Here is a 17,942-nt window from a genome sequence, read left to right on the forward strand (position 1 = left end):
ACTAAGTGCAGTACAGCCATCTTCCCAGAAAAACTCTTCACAAATTCAAGAGGTCAAGACACGAAGGCTTTAGCAACTAATCCACACCCAATGACCCACCTAAGTGGTACTCAGAATATCACTCAAGTAATCACTCAAGATATCCCTCAAGTAATTAAGGAACAAAAGAAGAAAAGAACACTAGCCTGGGAACTTCCCCTCTGCCCAGAACTTTTGAGGCAATACACCACACCCCTCTACAGTATTTATAGGAACTCAAACACTGAGATCCCGCTCTGTTCCAGTAACAAGAAGCCGAAAGCACCAGCCTGAAGATGACGAGTGAGACCTCGTCGAAACGTCGCCTAGACACCCCAACTTTTACACGGGAAGACACCCGAGGACACCAAAACCTGCATATATATATATATATATATATATCACCCTAGCGTTGCATGGCATTAACATAGTTCTAACCACTAGGCCACACGGACTCTCCTAGAACTTTGGCACTGAGGCTGGGAATTCCATGCTCTCAACTGCCGTTTGCCTAAGCAACGGAGCTTGTGACCGTCCGTTTGAGGTTCCTCAGCACCTCGAGGTTGGCAGAGGTGGCCTGTAGTGACCTTCGCTCCGTCACTACAGGAAAGGATGGCGTCCCAAATACTCCTGGAGGTAAGTAGAGGTTATTTATACCCCGCCCTCCCCAGCCAAGGCCGGGCTCAGGGTGGCTAACAACCAATAATAAAAACAAGTTGATTAAAATACAATTTAAAAGATTAAGATACAACATTAAAACATTAGGATGCAGCCTCTCCACAGGAGGGAAAAGGAAATAGAAAGAGGGGGAGGGAATCAAACTGAGCCTTCTAAGCCAAAGGCCAGGCGGAACAACTCTGTCTTACAGGCCCTGCGGAAAGAAATCAGATCCTGCAGGGCCCTGGTCTCATGAGACAGAGCGTTCCACCAGGCCGGAGCCAGTGTTGAGAAGGCCCTGGCTCTGGTTGAGGCTAATCTGACTTCCTTAGGCCCCGGGACCTCTAGGGTGTTGCTATATATGGACCTTAAGGTCCTCTGTGGGGCATACCAGGAGAGGCGGTCCCGTAGGTACGAGGGTCCTAGGCCGTGAAGGGCTTTAAAGGTCAAAAGCAGCACCTTAAATCTGACCCTGTACTCCACCGGGAGCCAGTGCAGCTGGAAAAGCACTGGGTGAATCTGCTCCCATGGCAGAGACCCTGTGAGAAGCCTCGCTGCAGCATTCTGCACCCGCTGGAGTTTCTGGGACAGCTTCAAGGGCAGCCCCACGTAGAGCGAATTACAGTAGTCAAGCCTGGAGGTGACCGTCGCATGGATCACTGTGGCCAGGTCGGGGCGGGAAAGGTAAGGGACCAACTGCTTGATGGGTCTGATCCATTCTTCACATTCTGACGTTCCTGTTTCTCTTTTCTCATGGATTTTGATGAAGATCAAATATCAGAAATCAGCCTGGAAGATGGGGAGGATCTTTCTCCAAGGTAACCCTGTGCTAACCCCCTCCCCCATAATCAATTGCTTAAAAAAAAACACCCAGTAAGAGTAAGGTTCAAAGTACTGATGGAGCCGAGAGAAAGGGGCGGGTTCGCAGTCCCAAACGTCAAGCTGTATTTTGAGGCTGCATGCATGACATGGCTGAAAGATTGGATGTTACTGACAGATACTGAAATCTTAGACCTGGAGGGCTGGGACAAAGTTTTCGGGTGGCATGGCTGCCTGGGTCACGATAAAAGAAAAGCACATAGAGGATTCACTAATCATTTGGTGAGGAAGGCCCTATTCAAAGTTTGGGAAATAAAATAAAACAAGAGTAACAGCCAAAACTCCCTGGTGGCTATCACCTATAGAGTCATCACCATGCATAGAAGCAATATGAAAGATAGCTGGCTAACATATAGGGAACTCGTAGAAGAGATCAAAGATTGCCCAACAGTAAAGAAATTTGAAGAATTAAAAAGGGGGGGGGTGAATTGGTTAGAATATTTCCAATTAAAAACAATATTTGAGAAGGATAATAAGCTTAAGGGGTTTGATAAAAAAAATCTCGGTATGGGAGAAAGAAATTTTATATATCAATCAATCTTTATTACGGTCCAGAGACCCAACAAATCATTACAAATCAATACACAATTCATACAGCCTACCTCCAGGTTAAACAAGCATTTTGTTTAGAATATAGGGCTCATTTGTTCTTGCAACCACCAATAAAAACTTTGCCACTGCTAACGTTCTAGCATTTGTCCGGTCTTCCAGTAGGAACCTGACATAGTGAGCCTCTGATTTTCCCGGGAAAGGTACCAGCAAGGGTAGTATCAGTTCAGCCCTGGCTTGCTCGTATTTTGCACAATGCAGCAAAATATGTTTTATGGAATCGATGTCTTGAGCACACGAGCAAAGTCTGTCCTGGTAGGGAACTCCTCTCAACCTGCAGTTGCAGAAGGAGCAAAAAGGGTTTTCTTGTGTGTGTATGTTTCTTTGTGGCTGATTAGCTGTTCTCCCTGTGCAAAGGTCAGAGGGGGCAGGGTTTCTGTTGAGGCAGGTGATTAGCTGTGGGAGGAGCTTATCAGAGCTAGCAGGGCAGTTTGATCCATCTTCTAGATTTAGGGGAGCTAGTCTCAAACGTTTGTTGGGGGAGACCTAGGTTTTTCGGGGGGGGGTATTTGTCCTGTCTTCACACTTTTTATGATGGAGGACCGCTGTAGCCACCCCCAACGACACGTTCTCAAGATGGAGGGTGAGGGAACAGCTGCAGTTGCCTGCGGTTCCTGCGCAATGTTTGCCATCTTGCCAAAGGTTGCAGGCAGCTTTACCTGCAGCAATTGTATGTTGATTGCCCTCTTAAAAGACAAAGTCCAGCAACTGGAGGAACGTGTAGCTACGCTCCAAAGAATTAGAGAGCTGGAGCTCTTCTTGGAAGCAACTGAGCACACTGTGCAGACTCCATTTGAGGATGTCTCCCTCATTACAGTCGATCAGGTATATGAAGACGAGCAGCAAAGTCAGTCCTCAGGGAATGTGCAGGCGACCTTGGAACGGACAGCTCATGGAAGAACCCCGACCAAACCTAAGAGGAGGCGTGTAGTGGTGATAGGGGATTCCCTACTGAGGGGAACAGAAGCAGTGATCTGTGGGCCTGACAAGATATCTCGGGAAGTGTGCTGTCTCCCCGGGGCTAAGATCCAAGATGTAACTGCAAGGAATCATAAAACCCACTGACAAATACCCCTTCCTCTTGGTTCATGTGGGAACCAATGACACTGCAAGCAATAGCCTCCAGAAGATCAAAAGAGACTACGAGGCTCTCGGCAGGAAACTGAAGCAACTAAATGCACAAATTGTCATCTCATCTGTCCTCCCAGTTGAACGACGTGGCCCAGGGAGAGAGGAAAAAATAGTGGAAGTGAACAGCGGGCTTCGCAAATGGTGAAAACAGGAACGGTTTGGATTCTTAGATCACGGACTGCAGTTTCTTGAAGATGGACTTCTGGCAAGCGATGGGCTGCACCTCACAACGGTTGGGAGAAATGTTTTTGCCAAAAATCTCAGAAACCTCATCAGGAGGGCTTTAAACTGACTAATGTGGGGGAGGGAGACAGTGCTCCTGAAGGTAGGAGTCTATCAATTGATGAAGATGATCATCCAAATGTCATAGACCAAATGGAGCAAACAGCATGCAGACCTAGTGGTGGGAGGAAAAAATCCTTAAATAAGAGACACGGGGGAATGATTAATGGACTTCAATGTCTGTACACTAATGCGCAAAGCATGGGAAATAAACAAGATGAGCTTGAGCTCTTGGTACAGCAAACGAAACATGACATAATAGGCATCACTGAAACCTGGTGGGATAAGTCCCACGATTGGAATGTAATAATGGGGGGATACAATCTATTTCAGAGAAACAGACCAGACAAGAAAGGAGGAGGAGTGGCGTTATATGTCAGGGATGTGTATACCTGTGAAGAGACCCAAGATTTAGAACCTCAAAGCCAAAGTGAGAGCATTTGGGTCAAAATTAAGGGAGAGAAGAATAACAGAGACCTCATTGTGGGAGTTTACTATAGATCCCCAAGCCAAACGGAGGACAGAGATGATGCCTTCCTGGAACAGATGGCCAAGCATGCAAAAGGAAGGGAGATAGTAGTAATGGGGGACTTCAATTACCCGGATATTTGTTGGATGTCAAACTCAGCCGAGAGCATAAGGTCAAACAGATTCCTCACTGGCCTTGCAGACAACTTCATTGTCCAGAAAGTGGGAGAAGCAACAAGAGGAACAGCCATTTTAGATCTGGTCCTAACCAATGTTGATGACCTGGTTAGTGGGATAGAAGTGGAAGGATCATTAGGCGCAAGTGATCATGCTCTTCTGAAGTTTACTATACAGCGGAAAGGGGCAGCCAAGCATACTAGGACTCAATTTCTTGACTTTAAGAAAGCCGACTTCATAAAACTTAGGGAAGTGCTGGGTGAGATCCCATGGACAGTAATACTAAAAGGAAAGGGAGTTCATGATGGCTGGGAGTTTGTTAAGAGGGAGATAGTAAAAGCACAACGTCAGGCAATACCAATGAGACGGAAACATGGAAGGTGCCTAAAGAAGCCAGGGTGGCTATCTAAAGAACTTTTAACTGAGTTAAGATTAAAAAAGGATGTGTACAAAAAATGGAAAAGGGGGGAAACCACCAAAGAGGAATTCAAACAAATAGCCAGCACATGTAGACACAAAGTCAGAAAAGCTAAAGCACAGAATGAACTCAGGCTTGCTAGAGAGGTTAAAAGCAACAAAAAGGCTTTTATGGGTATGTTCGTAGCAAAAGGAAGAACAAAGAAACAGTGGGGTCACTCAGAGGAGAAGATGGTGAAATGCAAACAGGGGACACAGAAAGGGCTGAACTCCTCAATGCCTTCTTTGCCTCAGTCTTCTCTGATAAAGAAAACAATGCCCGACCTGAAGAATTTGGAGCAAATGATTCAGCAAAGGAAACACAGCCCAGAATAACTAAGGAGATAGTACAAGAATACTTGGTTAGTTTAGATGTATTCAAGTCTCCAGGGCCAGATGAACTGCATCCAAGAGTATTAAAAGAACTGGCAGATGTGATCTCAGAACCACTGGCAGTCATCTTTGAGAATTCCTGGAGAACAGGCGAAGTCCCAGCAGACTGGAGGAGGGCAAATGTTGTCCCTATTTTCAAAAAGGAGAAAAGAGAGGACCCAAATAATTACCGCCCAGTCAGTCTGACATCAATAGCAGGGAAGATTCTGGAGCAGATCATTAAGCAAACAGTCTGTGAGCACCTAGAAAGGAATGCTGTGATCACCAATAGTCAGCATGGATTTCTGAAAAATAAGTCATGTCAGACTAACCTGATCTCGTTTTTTGACAAAATTACAAGCCTGGTAGATGAAGGGAACGCAGTGGATGTAGCCTACCTTGATTTCAGCAAGGCATTTGACAAGGTGCCCCATGATATTCTTGTAAAGAAGCTGGTAAAATGCGGTCTTGACTATGCTACCACTCAGTGGATTTGTAACTGGCTGACTGACCGAACCCAAAGGGTGCTCATCAATGGTTCCTCTTCATCCTGGAGAAGAGTGACTAGTGGGGTGCCACAGGGTTCTGTCTTGGGCCCGGTCTTATTCAACATCTTTATCAACGACTTGGATGATGGACTCAAGGGCATCCTGATCAAATTTGCAGATGACACCAAACTGGGAGGGGTGGCTAATACCCCAGAGGACAGGATCACACTTCCAAATGACCTTGACAGATTAGAGAACTGGGCCAAAACAAACAAGATGAACTTTAACAGGGAGAAATGTAAAGTATTGCACTTGGGCAAAAAAAAATGAGAGGCACAAATACAAGATGGGGGACACCTGGCTTGAGAGCAGTACATGTGAAAAGGATCTAGGAGTCTTGGTTGACCACAAACTTGACATGAGCCAACAGTGTGACGCGGCAGCTAAAAAAGCCAATGCAATTCTGGGCTGCATCAATAGGAGTATAGCATCTAGATCAAGGGAAGTAATAGTGCCACTGTATTCTGCTCTGGTCAGACCTCACCTGGAGTACTGTGTCCAGTTCTGGGCACCACAGTTCAAGAAGGACACTGACAAACTGGAACGTGTCCAGAGGAGGGCAACCAAAATGGTCAAAGGCCTGGAAACGATGCCTTATGAGGAACAGCTAAGGGAGCTGGGCATGTTTAGCCTGGAGATGAGAAGGTTAAGGGGTGATATGATAGCCATGTTCAATATATAAAAGGATGTCACATAGAGGAGGGAGAAAGGTTGTTTTCTGCTGCTCCAGAGAAGCGGACACGGAGCAATGGATCCAAACTACAAGAAAGAAGATTCCACCTAAACATTAGGAAGAACTTCCTGACAGTAAGAGCTGTTTGACAGTGGAATTTGCTGCCAAGGAGTGTGGTGGAGTCTCCTACTTTGGAGGTCTTTAAGCAGAGGCTTGACAGCCATATGTCAGGAGTGCTCTGATGGTGTTTCCTGCTTGGCAGGGGGTTGGACTCGATGGCCCTTGTGGTCTCTTCCAACTCTATGATTCTATAGTTCTATGAAATCTTGCAACAACAGCAACAGGTTAAACTTCTAAGGAGAAGACAGGAGCAGTTAAGAAAGTTAAAACAGGAATTGGATGAGCTGGATATAGTTGGAAGAGAGATAATATGATCCAAAATGATTTTCAGAGAACCTCAATAGGATCATATAAGAGACTGGCAAACTATTTAAAGAAAAGAAGGGATAAACAGAGGGTGAAGGCCATTAAGACCAGAAGGAAAATGCTTACATAAAGCTCTAGAGAAATAAGGAAAGAATTTGCTGAATTCTATCAATCTCTATATAAAGAAGAAAATAAAAATATAAATAGGGAAAGTTTAGGGTTTAAAATCGAAGTGATAGATCAAGACTGAAGGAGGAAATTTCTCTGGAAGAAATAGAGAATGTAGTTAAATCATTTAAAAGTAAGAAATCCCCAGAATTAGATGGAATTACGGCAGACTTTTATAAAGAAACAATGGAAATCCTGGGCTCAGAACTGAAAAAAGTATTTAATAATATCTTAGAAGGGGGGGAGGCCCCAGACACTTTGAAACTAGTGGAAATAGTAGTGATAGAAAAACCACAAAAGGACCCTACAGAAGTGGGGTCATACAGACCAGTTAGCTATTAAATCAAGACTATAAGATATTTACAAAGATCCTGGCAAGGCGACTGGGAAAGGTACTACCTAAAATAATTAAGGAATATCAATATGGATTTGTTAAGGGAAGATACATATGCTATCCTATAAGAAATGTGTTTTAATAAATACATTTAATTAAAAAAATTATTTTTTATTTATTGTTTTATTTTTTTATTGTTTTAATAAATACATTTATTAACAAGCAGGGTAAAAGATAGAAAACTTTTTGAAACATATTCCAAAACCGAGTTGAAGGGAAGTCAAATATTGTTGTATTTAGTTCTCTCTTGTGCTTTGTTTGTCTTTTTTGTTGCTTTAATGTTTAGTGTTGTATAATGTAAAAAAGAAAGAAAGAAAAAGGAGATAACTCTGTCGAAGCAATCCGGGAATTGTATAGAGAAGGGAAGGCTGTGGTCAGAGTGAATGAGGGGGTTTCAGATCAATTCAATATACAAATAGTAGTTTGTATATACCACTACTATTTGCATTGGGTATGGAGTACTTGGCTGACAGAATACGAAACTCAGTAAGGATAAAAGGATATAAGGAAGGAAAGGATGAAATTAAGTTAAACAAGTATGCAGCTGCTATCCTATTATTTACAAACCCCTTAGAGGGTGTAAGAGAATTTAGGATAACCCTGAAGGACTTTAAAGAGGAGTTGGGATTGGGAGTAAATTTGGAGAAGTCAGAAATTTTATTTTGGGATGTAAATAAAGAGGAGAAGGAAATTACAAAAATTACAAAGATGGATATCAATAGGAAAAAAATGAATACTTGGGGTAAATATTATTAAAAATAGTGCTAGGATTCCAGATGTAAATTACAAAGAAGCGTGGAGAAAGATCAAGAAGGATATAAAACCACTGAATAATAAGAATTTATTTATTCTAGGTAGGGTTAGAGCAGTTAAAATGTCTTTGGTACCGAAATTATTATATTTATTTCAAGTAATTACACTACCCATGAGGAAAATATGGTTCAAAACATGGAATAAGGTATTTAAAAATTGAATTTTTGGAAGTAAATGAATTAGAACCCCAGACATAGTAAATTATTCATCTCAAGAAGAAATGGGATGGGGAATACTGAACTTAGAATTTTACTATGAAACTTTCCAATTGAAAAATCTAATAGATATTGGATATAAGGAAGCGATTAAATGGATAAGACTGGAGAATGAAATAAATGAAGGAATAGGAAGAGAAGGGCTATTTAATAGAGATATTAACACGGCTTTTAAGAAGACAATAGGACCAAGGAAAACTGCGTTAGGAATCTGGAAGAACTGGAATACAAAATGGATGCCAACATACTCAAGGTGGATGCCGTTAAAATATATGCAGGAGGGTCAAAGGGAACCTGGTTGGTGGAAGAAATTAGAAGATCAGGGGTTTTATAAATTCAAAGGTATGTTTGATGAAGAGGGGAATTTTAATTACAAAAAAAGTTTTTTAAGAAAAAATAGGAAAACAATATTGGCTGAAAGTGCAAGGACTTTATGATTTAATAAAAATGGAAAGAGCAGATGAAACGATGAGGACACAAATGAAAATAGATATGGTGCTGAACAAAAGACAAATGACGAAGAAAGGGATAGTAGGGGTGTTATATAAACTGATGATAAGCGACAAAGAAAGAATGATAAGGATTATTCAGATTAAATGGGAGCAGGAAGGTATGATCCATCCAAACACGGCCTAAGAAATTGTAGCACTCACTAGGGCCCTACAGCTATCAACAGGCTGCTGTGCCAATATCTATACTGATTCAAAGTTTGCCTTCTTAACCTTGCATGCCCATGAAGCCCTATAGAAGGAGAACGGACTCGTTGGTACAAAGGGCCAAGCTCTTAAATACGACCCACAATTAGAAAATCTCTTGGAAGCTGTATGGGCACCTGAGAAAATTGTTGTAATGCACTGCCGGGGCCACAGCCGGGAGTCCACCAAAATGGCAAAGGGCAATCATTGCCAACAGTTGTTAATATGCAGGAAATGAAGCCCATTTATAGAGAGAGAGAAGCAAAATAGGCCCAACATGAAGGAAAAACCAGTTTACCTCCCAATAAAGGATGGTTCATATTGCCAGATCAGCGAGTTTTTGTCCCAGAAACCCTAGGCAGAGAAGTGGTTAAGCGGTACCACAAGTCCACTCATTATGCAGCCACAGCGTTGCAAGAAGGCCTAGGCAGGCAATTCTATATCACCAGGCTATCTCAGCTGGCTGAGGCTGTGTCAAGAACATGTCTCCTATGTGCCAAAAACAACCCCAAGCAGGGCCCAGTACTTCCTCCAGGAGTACAGCAGACAGGCTTAATGCCAATGGAGAACATGATTGTGGAATTCACGGAAATGCCTAGGGCAAGAGGCTATCGTTATCTACTCGTCTTTGTGGATACTCTGACGGGGTGGGTTGAGACGTATCTCACAAGGACTGAGACAGCCCGGGAAGTTGTTAAGCACCTCTTAACCGAGATTTTGGGCTACCAAGCAGTATAGGAAGTGATAATGGACCAGCCTTTATCGCTTTGTTAGTGGCAGGTGTATGCAAAGGCCTGCAGATACAATGGAAACTGCACGCTGTCTGCCTACCACAGAGTTCCGGCAAGACAGAAAGAATGAACTGGACTCTTAAATCACAGCTGGCCAAATTGTGCCAGGAAACTCATGGCAATTGGGTGGACTTTCTACCCATAGCCTTGCTCAGGATCAGATGTGCACCCACCAAGAGGCTAAAGCTCTCTCCCTTTGAGCTTTTGTATGGAAGACCTCCTCCACTTACCACAGAAATAAGAGCAGACTTAGTGCAAAGGGAGGTCAGAGTACATCAGTACAAATCCAGTCTCTCTCTTGTGTTTTGACTTCTCTTAACAGGTGGGCCCTTGAACGTACGCCAATCAGCCTGGCTGAACCCATGCAGCCCTTACAGCCTGGAGATGACGTGTGGGCGAAGGAGTGGAAGAACAACCCGTTGGCTCCTAAGTGGCGTGGTCCATATGCCATCTTGCTTGCAACGCCTACCACGGTGAAAGTGGCCGAGGTGAACCCCTGGATTGATCATTCTCATCTGAAGCGGTATGAGGGTCACTGGAACTGTGAGCAGAATCCTTCGGACCCCCTGAAGTTGAAGATCCCCAGGAACCCCTACCCCTAGCCCCACCGGGAGTGGGTTAGGGCACGAGCCCCAGACACCCGGTCTGTTCTCACTGCACCGGAAGCCAGTGAGTCTACACACACCTGAAGATTGAGGAACTGCACCGGCAGATGGGAGGATCTTTACCAGTTGAATTATCAGCCAGTCCTCAATTTGTGCCAGATTTAAATACAGACCCGCTGTACAGATAGTAAGGAATGTGGATGGGCTAGGGAACATAATTGATAAGTGGGGAGAGTTGTTGGAGGATTACGGACGTCATATCCCCTTGTATTTTCATGATTGGTACATACCCGTTGGGGTAGAAGCATTACCAAGGCAGCTGTGGCATATACCCATATACCCTTAGAAGGGTTTTGGCCAAGACCAACCTATCATAGGAGGTAAATGCCCGGGCGAACCTAAAAGAACTGTAGTCAGGGTCTCTCACCCACCACCCCAAGGTGCACTTCCTCCCACCATACTGGTCACAGTAGCCTTCTTTCCTCCCTTCTTTCTCTCCCCCCCCCAACCCTTTTTGAGTAGCAATAGCAGGGTGTATACAGTGTGAATTGACCACTCCAGTTCGACCAGAACCCGGGGACCACTAAGAGGCTCTACTGGGTGCGGCTGAATGGAGGGTTGGCTCACTCTTCAGGTGTGCTCTGGTCTTGCTTACCTCCAGTTCTTCTTACAGTAATAATAACTGTTCTCCTTCTTATCTTCTTTTACTACCCAGGAGGAATTGTTGATATCCTTGGGCTCCTTGAACCCATGGAGTTCCTTGATCATGATGAAGTTGATGTTAACCCTGATGTGCATCTTGACCTTGAGGAGACCAATGACAAAAGAAAATGTTTTTGTAAAGAATGCTAAGCAGATGTTTCAAATATATGGAGAAAATGTCACCTTTATTATGAACACTCTAGAAAGGTAGCTGACATGTCCCTCATCCCAGGACTAATCAGGGACCCTGACATTGTCTTGGCAGGCCTACTGTATAATCAAAGTGGCCTTTTCGTGACACCTCCTTCTGAAATGAATGATACCTCCTACCGATATTTCCAGTTCTCCAGAACCACCCAGGGCTTGTGCTTTTGTTGTAATGCCTCTGGATCATGGAATGTCAAATGGAAAGATTGGCCGCATGTCCAGCACCACCAACATAAAGGTTAGCTGGGAAATTACACACAGTGCACTGCTAAGTTTTGGTTGTGGGGTTCCTTCAACGCCTCTTACCAAAGCAACACCACACCCTCAGATCTGTACATTATTCTTATTATGTATTTTGTGCTTCGTATACTTGGTGTTGTGAACCACCCTGAGATTCAAAATCAATAAAATCAGCAATCCAAAACAACATCAACAAGAAACACAACAACAACAAAAAGGTTTCCTACCGCTGTGTACGGAGGGTCGTGAGGGCAGCACCACTCCTCTTGGTCGATCCTGATGGTGTTGATGTTCTTGGCGCTGGTCCAGACTGGATCCCGCGGAGAGCAGAAGATGGTATCCCTGCAGCACAACTCTGGTGTCCACGTTGCCTTGGCGCTACTCCGGATGTTCTGTCAGGAGGAGAAAGGGGCTCCTTGAGAAACGTCCCATCCAAACAGCCCACCAGATGTCCCAATAGCCCACCAGATGCCTCACTCACCTGGCATGCAGCTCAGGAAGTCCTGTGGGTAAGGTTCCCTGTGAACACAGTGGAGCAGCCTCCTCAAAAAGCGCTGGACCCTGCCTTTCTTCTGATGTTTATAGGCCCGCTGCATGATGTTCAGGCAGCTCCTCCCTGTCTGCCTGAGCCCTTCTTCCTCGTGCTGCTGCATCTCTTCCAGCCCTGAGTGGCAAGGGAGAAAGGTTGAGCAAGGTGAAGAGGCACAGGAAAAGAGCCATCCATCAACAATATGAAAACAGCCGTCAGGTGTGTTTGTGTGTGAGAGAGAGCAGTGAAGTCACATTCCATTCCTCTTTGCATGTTCATCTTGTGGCACCTCAGTCTGAACATACATCTGAGAATTTGCCTTCCCCTGAAGACCTTTCTCAGCAGAAGCACCCCTCCCTGCCCTCCGTACGTCTCACTCACATGTTTCATAGGATGCCATGTCTTGATTGTGGATGAAACCGGCATCCCGGAAAGCCAGATGACCTAGAGAGAGGGGGGGGGGCAAGAAAAGGGACATCATCTCGGTGCAAAGCAAACAGAGACAGAGGCAGCTTGGCAGGAAGACAGGTATGCTCTGCTGCGTCTAGAGGCCTCCACCCTCACGGAGCACTCAGAGCAAGATCTGGGCACAGATGGAGGCCTACCTAGCAGGTGGCCTGGGGACATGTCCATCCTCCCTGCCATCATTACCAAGACATTTCTGTCCATCCCTACCAGGGAAGGACGTTGCTTGACTTACCCAGAAGCAGAGCTGCCACCCTGGAGAGTGCTGGCAGCCTGTTTGCAGACAGCTTCATACATGACAAGGCAACACTCCGAACGATGTCCTTGCTGAAGGTTTTGCTCTGTCGGCAAAGACAAAGGAGAAGTGGCACCAGAGAGGCTTGAGAGCACGGCAGAGGAACCTTGCACTCCCAAAGCTGCCAATGAAGCAGAGGGAACTTACCAGATGCTTGGCAGCCTGGTGGAGAGCAAAGTGGAGGCTAAATTTGTTGGGATGAGCCCACCACTTGACTTCTGGGGCTAGATGGGAAAGAGCCCTCCTTGCAGACTGCAACAGAAGAAGAGAAGAGCGTTACAAATTGCAGTACATAGTCTTGGAAGCTCCTGAGAACAATCCTTCCCTCCTACTGCATAAGTCCACCTCTTTGGCCCTCACCTTGGCCACTTCATCCTCTTCTTCGAGGTGAATGAGGACCACAACCAGTTCGTGAATGGCTTCCTCTTCTGTTGTTGTAATGGGAAGTCTTTGGTCTCTCACCCAGCCCCGAAGCAGCCCCAGATGTCCGATGGCTGATGCCCGGACGGAGGCTTCCTCCTATAGGCAGAAAATATCAGAGGTTGTGTTTCTCAACAGATCACTTTCCAGAGGAACACCCTCCTGAAGCCAGAACATCTCCGCTGCATGCCAGTCTAAACCCCACCCTTCCTCTTCCAAAGCATTCCTTCTCCACCGTGTGTGATGTCATGTTTTTCCTCATACTCACATGGGCAGCCAGACCGCAGTAAGTTGCCGCCAGCATCTTCAGGTCTTCCTCTTTCAGGTCCCCGGAGAGGTAGGCTTGGTGTACCAACTCTATCAACTCTGGGAGGACATCGGCTTTTGCATAAGGGAGGGAATCCAGCAGCAAGTCCCGCAGAAGCGAAGGATCCTACACAAAACAGAGAATCTTTTCAAAGGTCTGAAATGCCTCACGCCTTTTAGCACAGGCTCTTCAGTATTGTGCCAGCAAAAGAGTGCTGGGCCATGATTAGAATCGAGATCTGTACCCCCCTCCCTCCCTCCCTCCCTCCCTCTGAGCATCACTTGCCATGTCAGAGTCCAGAAGCAGGGATATCCCTCTGATGCTGAGCTTCCGGACTTGCAGGTAGTCGTGTTCCAGCCAGTTGAAGAACTGCTCCAGTGTATCTTCACAGGGAAGCAGATGGCAGCTGAGCAGCTAAAGAGGCCCAAAGAGAAAGAAACTCTTCAGTGATGAGAGGCTGAGGCACATTCTCCTTTTACCCACCATTTGCAATTCTGCACTGAGCAAACCCACTGAAGTGAATGGACCAAAGTTTGTCATGTACATCAAATCCAATGGGTCTACTCTGAGGAGCACTAAAACAGGCAACAGTCCTTAGGCTCAAAGTAGCCTTGACATAACCCACAGAATTTGGAAGGTAAAGGCAATTGCAAGGTCCAAATTCTGATGAAGGCTGGTTGGGGAACCAAGGACACAAAAGGAGCTAAAGAACACAAAGTCCAGCACTCGACCGAAACCAAGCCAGGGCCTCCTTGCTGCACACATTTCCTCCTGCACCTCAGTCCCCCTCACCTCGATGTAGATAGCTGCCGCAACTTGTGGCATTCCGGCAAATGCCTGGTCCTCGAGAGCAGCGATGATGCTTTCCACCATGGGAGGGATCCACCAGCTTCGCTTTCCGACAGTTCTGAAATGGAGAAGCAGATCTTGGTAAGGAAGGGAAAGACACTGCAGGAAGCAAACAGGGGCACAGTCCGATCCCGTGCCTTCAGCTCCGTTTGCCAGACCATTGGGGAAGGTCACCGTGTTCTTCCTCTTACCTCACCATGGCAGACAACCCCTGGCTGAAATTCTCCCGGCAGAAAAGTTGGTCGACGATGGCCGTCTCTACTTGCTCTCCAGTGGTGCCAAGAAGGAGGTGCAGAACTTCCTTAGCCCCTCTGGAACCAAAGCAAGGCCATGATCACCAGGAGGGTCATTGCCACACACTCAAATTCCTTCCCCATCCTTCCTCCCTAGCAGCCGCCTGAAGGAGAGCCTCCCTTGGAAAACCAAGCTGGACTGGAAACCCCCCGAGGTTGAAGGGGAAAGGACTTCATTGGTCCCTTTGCATCACACTACTCACCTGAGGAATTCCTGGTCATAATGGAAGTTGATAACCATCCCCAGGAGAGCGATCAGCAGCTGTGGGAAGTTCTGGCGTACAGCTGCCTTGTAGTCCTCCATCCTGAGGATGGCGTGCAACAGGCTGGTGAGATGTTGCTGGAAGAGAGAGGGGTGCAAGTCACTTTCTCTGCTTTTCTGCAGAATACGGGAACCCCTCGATATTACCCTGGGAAGAAGGAAGCCAGAAAGCAGGAGGTTGGTCCTTACCACTTGGGTGGCAGATTCCGCCAAGGGGCTTTGGTAAATCTGCTTGGCCATGAGATGGGTCAGTTGTTCTGGATTGGCCGATGCCAAAACCTCCTTCCAAATTCCCTCACAGTCTCTGTGAATGCAAAAACAAAAGCAATGGTCAGATTCAAGTCTTCTGCTTGCTGCCATGCTCCAGAGAGAGGAAATGGCAGCAAGGGCTTTCTGAGCAAGCCCTGCAGCTTGCCAACCTTCCCCTTAGCCCAGTACAACCTGGAGGGCTCCATACCTGAAGGGAAGCTGGGGGAGATATTGCACCACTTTCGCCAGATGCTGGTGTGACAGGATGGACAAAGCAAAGACGGCCATGTCTCTGCCTTGCACTGCAGGCCCCTGGCTGATCTTAAGGAAGGCCTCCAGCAGCACCTCCACCTGTCAGAGAAAAGGACAGGGTTGCTTGGAGAGTACAAGGAAGCGGGGCTGTCTGCAGGCGGATACCTCCATCCCTCATTGAAAGAGGGACCCTTGACCTGTGCCACCACAGCCATCTTCCTTCCAAGGTACCACTCAGAGTCCTTGGGAGTATTGGACCCAGGCAGCTCCAGGGCACCAGTTGTGGGAAAAGAGAAGAAGCTTGCCAGTCTGCTCCCAGAAGGGGGAGGGTTCCCCATTCCTGAACCCATGTTTCTCAGGACCCTTGGCTGAGGTTCTTGCCCTGACATTGCCAGGCCCCTCTCAACTAACATGTGTCCTGGCCACCCAATGGCATGAGGTTGCCTCCCCTACACCACGCAGAGAATCTTCTTCTCTCCTACCTTTGCAGATGCCTTACCTCCACTTTTGTGCCGCCAAACTGCTTGATGAATTCTTGCAGTAAGTGGGAGATAGCCAGTGAGTTGAAGCTGCTCTCGACAACCAGGTCTCTGGCCAGGAAGCACATGGCCTCCAAGAGCTGCTCCGCAGGGAGAAAGGCGCCAAAGACCTGAAGCGAGAGAGGAAGGTCAGAGATGCCCACAGGGCAGGGCTGGGGAGCAGAAAGCCCAGATGCTGCCTCTGCAGAACCCAGAACATGTGGCTTGAGAGACAGCGACTTACCCTGGCAAGAGAGCAACAATTATTCATGAACAGTTCAGGAACCGGTCCTCCGGTGGATATGAGGACCTTCTCGGCTCTAGTGATAAGTATTTGGTTCCTTAACGTTCCTGCCAGTGTCTCTGCAAAGGAAAGCCAAAGGGTTAGTTTGGGTCTTGCTCACCCCCACCCCATGCTGGGATGCATTCTTCCAGTCTTACCTTCGTTGCGCCGCAGGATGGGCAGAAGATGGCAGAGAGCCTCTGCTGCCCTCTGCCTGCACTCCGGGTCTTCATCCAGTGCACAAAGGCAAGAAATCGCCACCAGTTGGCCAAGGGAGGGTGCAGAAAGTGCTACTGATGGCTGAGAAGAAGCCAAGAGAAGGGACTGATAAGAGAAGCAACCCATCACCATTTTCCCTATAACATTTTAATTAAATCTTCCAAACATTCCAAAACATTTTGCATCCTATGCAGAAAAAACCATTTCTTCTTGACTTCCCACCCCTCTTTTCCTGATGTTCGCTTTTTACTTCTTTTCTCAGCCGTCTTACTCACTATGGCCCAGCTCTGTTCTCAATTTTGGATAAGTGCTGGGATGCCTGATTGTCCCTTGGGCACCTTGCAGGGTGGGCCTAGAAGCAGCAGCCTGAAGGCCTTGACAGCCCTGCATGGTTGCAATGCTTCCCTTCAGAAACTCACAGATTCCTGGATCTTCTGCAGGAAGGCGGAAAGATCTCGGAGTGCCTTCCTTCGGATCTTCCCATTCTTCATCCTTGTGACCACATCCGCAAGTCTGTCCTTCAGCTGGTCCTCGTTGACGCTTTCAGGAGGAAGATCAGCCGGAGAAGCTGTGGTTGGGATGCTGAGGGGAGAGAGGAGTAGCACTTTTGTAAAATGGTTTTATTGCCTCCCATCCTTCAAAGACCCCAAGCACCACCACCATAGAAATGGACCGGGGTTCGCAGAAGAAGAAGGGGGGAAATGAAGGGAAGTTGCCAAAAAGCTTTATGGAAATGGTAAAGATTTTTGATTTAGTGGATATATGGAGATATAAACATCCTGTCGAAAAGGAGTTCACATATTTCTCCGAACCAAAAAAATTCGTATAGTCGAATCGACAGTATATGGATTACTAAGGATATGACAATTGAAGCAGAGAATGCCGAAATATTGCCAAAAACACTTACAGATCACAATCCAGTATCATTAACTCTTAAAGGAAAAGAGGAGAAAGGGAAAAAAGGTGGAGAATGAATGTTTTCTTATTAAAAAACGAAAAAGTAATACAAGGAGCCAGAAAGTTGATGAAGGAATATTTTGAAAACAATTGGAGGAAAGGGACAGATGTTAAAACAGTGTGGGATGCTGGGAAGGCGGTTGTTAGGGGATATTTCATACAACAAAACTCAATAGCATATAAGAATAAAGAAAAAAAGAAAAGGGGGCTTTTAGAAGAAATTAAAAGGAAGGAAAAATTGGCCTATGCAAGCAAAAATAGAGATTAAATCAAGAAATTAAATTACTGAGAGTAGAATATAATAAAATTATAGAACAGGAGGTAGAACAACAAATCAAATTTTGGAAATATAAAATTTTTGAATGGGCAAATAAGCCAGGCAAGATCCTGGCGTAACAATGTGTAATAGAAAAAGAAGTATGAAATTAGGCTAAAGGTGTGTGAAAGAAAGTACTAGAAGTGGAAAGAAATTGTAATTGAGTAGACTGGAAGTCAAACACAAAGGTGGGGTGAGGGGT

General features: G+C 46.0%; 1 protein-coding gene across 1 annotated transcript; it reads right to left on the minus strand.

The window, feature by feature from the left end:
- Nucleotides 1-8,150: 8,150 nt before the first annotated feature.
- Nucleotides 8,151-17,072, minus strand: LOC310711872 (uncharacterized protein). The gene is made up of 18 exons (XM_083514294.1): nt 16,887-17,072; nt 16,407-16,548; nt 16,210-16,328; nt 15,947-16,096; nt 15,404-15,546; nt 15,136-15,250; nt 14,888-15,024; nt 14,583-14,702; nt 14,335-14,449; nt 13,828-13,956; nt 13,504-13,668; nt 13,176-13,334; nt 12,963-13,067; nt 12,756-12,861; nt 12,437-12,499; nt 12,008-12,190; nt 11,754-11,918; nt 8,151-11,181 (listed from the first exon to the last, which is right to left on the minus strand). The coding sequence occupies exons 1-17, from the start codon at nt 16,956-16,958 to the stop codon at nt 11,905-11,907; spliced, it is 2,037 nt and encodes a 678-aa protein (XP_083370420.1). The 5' UTR covers nt 16,959-17,072; the 3' UTR covers nt 8,151-11,181; nt 11,754-11,904.
- Nucleotides 17,073-17,942: the final 870 nt, after the last annotated feature.

The sequence above is a fragment of the Podarcis liolepis genome (genome assembly GCF_965112155.1).
Source record: "Podarcis liolepis genome assembly, chromosome: 7".
Lineage (NCBI taxonomy): Eukaryota > Metazoa > Chordata > Lepidosauria > Squamata > Lacertidae > Podarcis > Podarcis liolepis.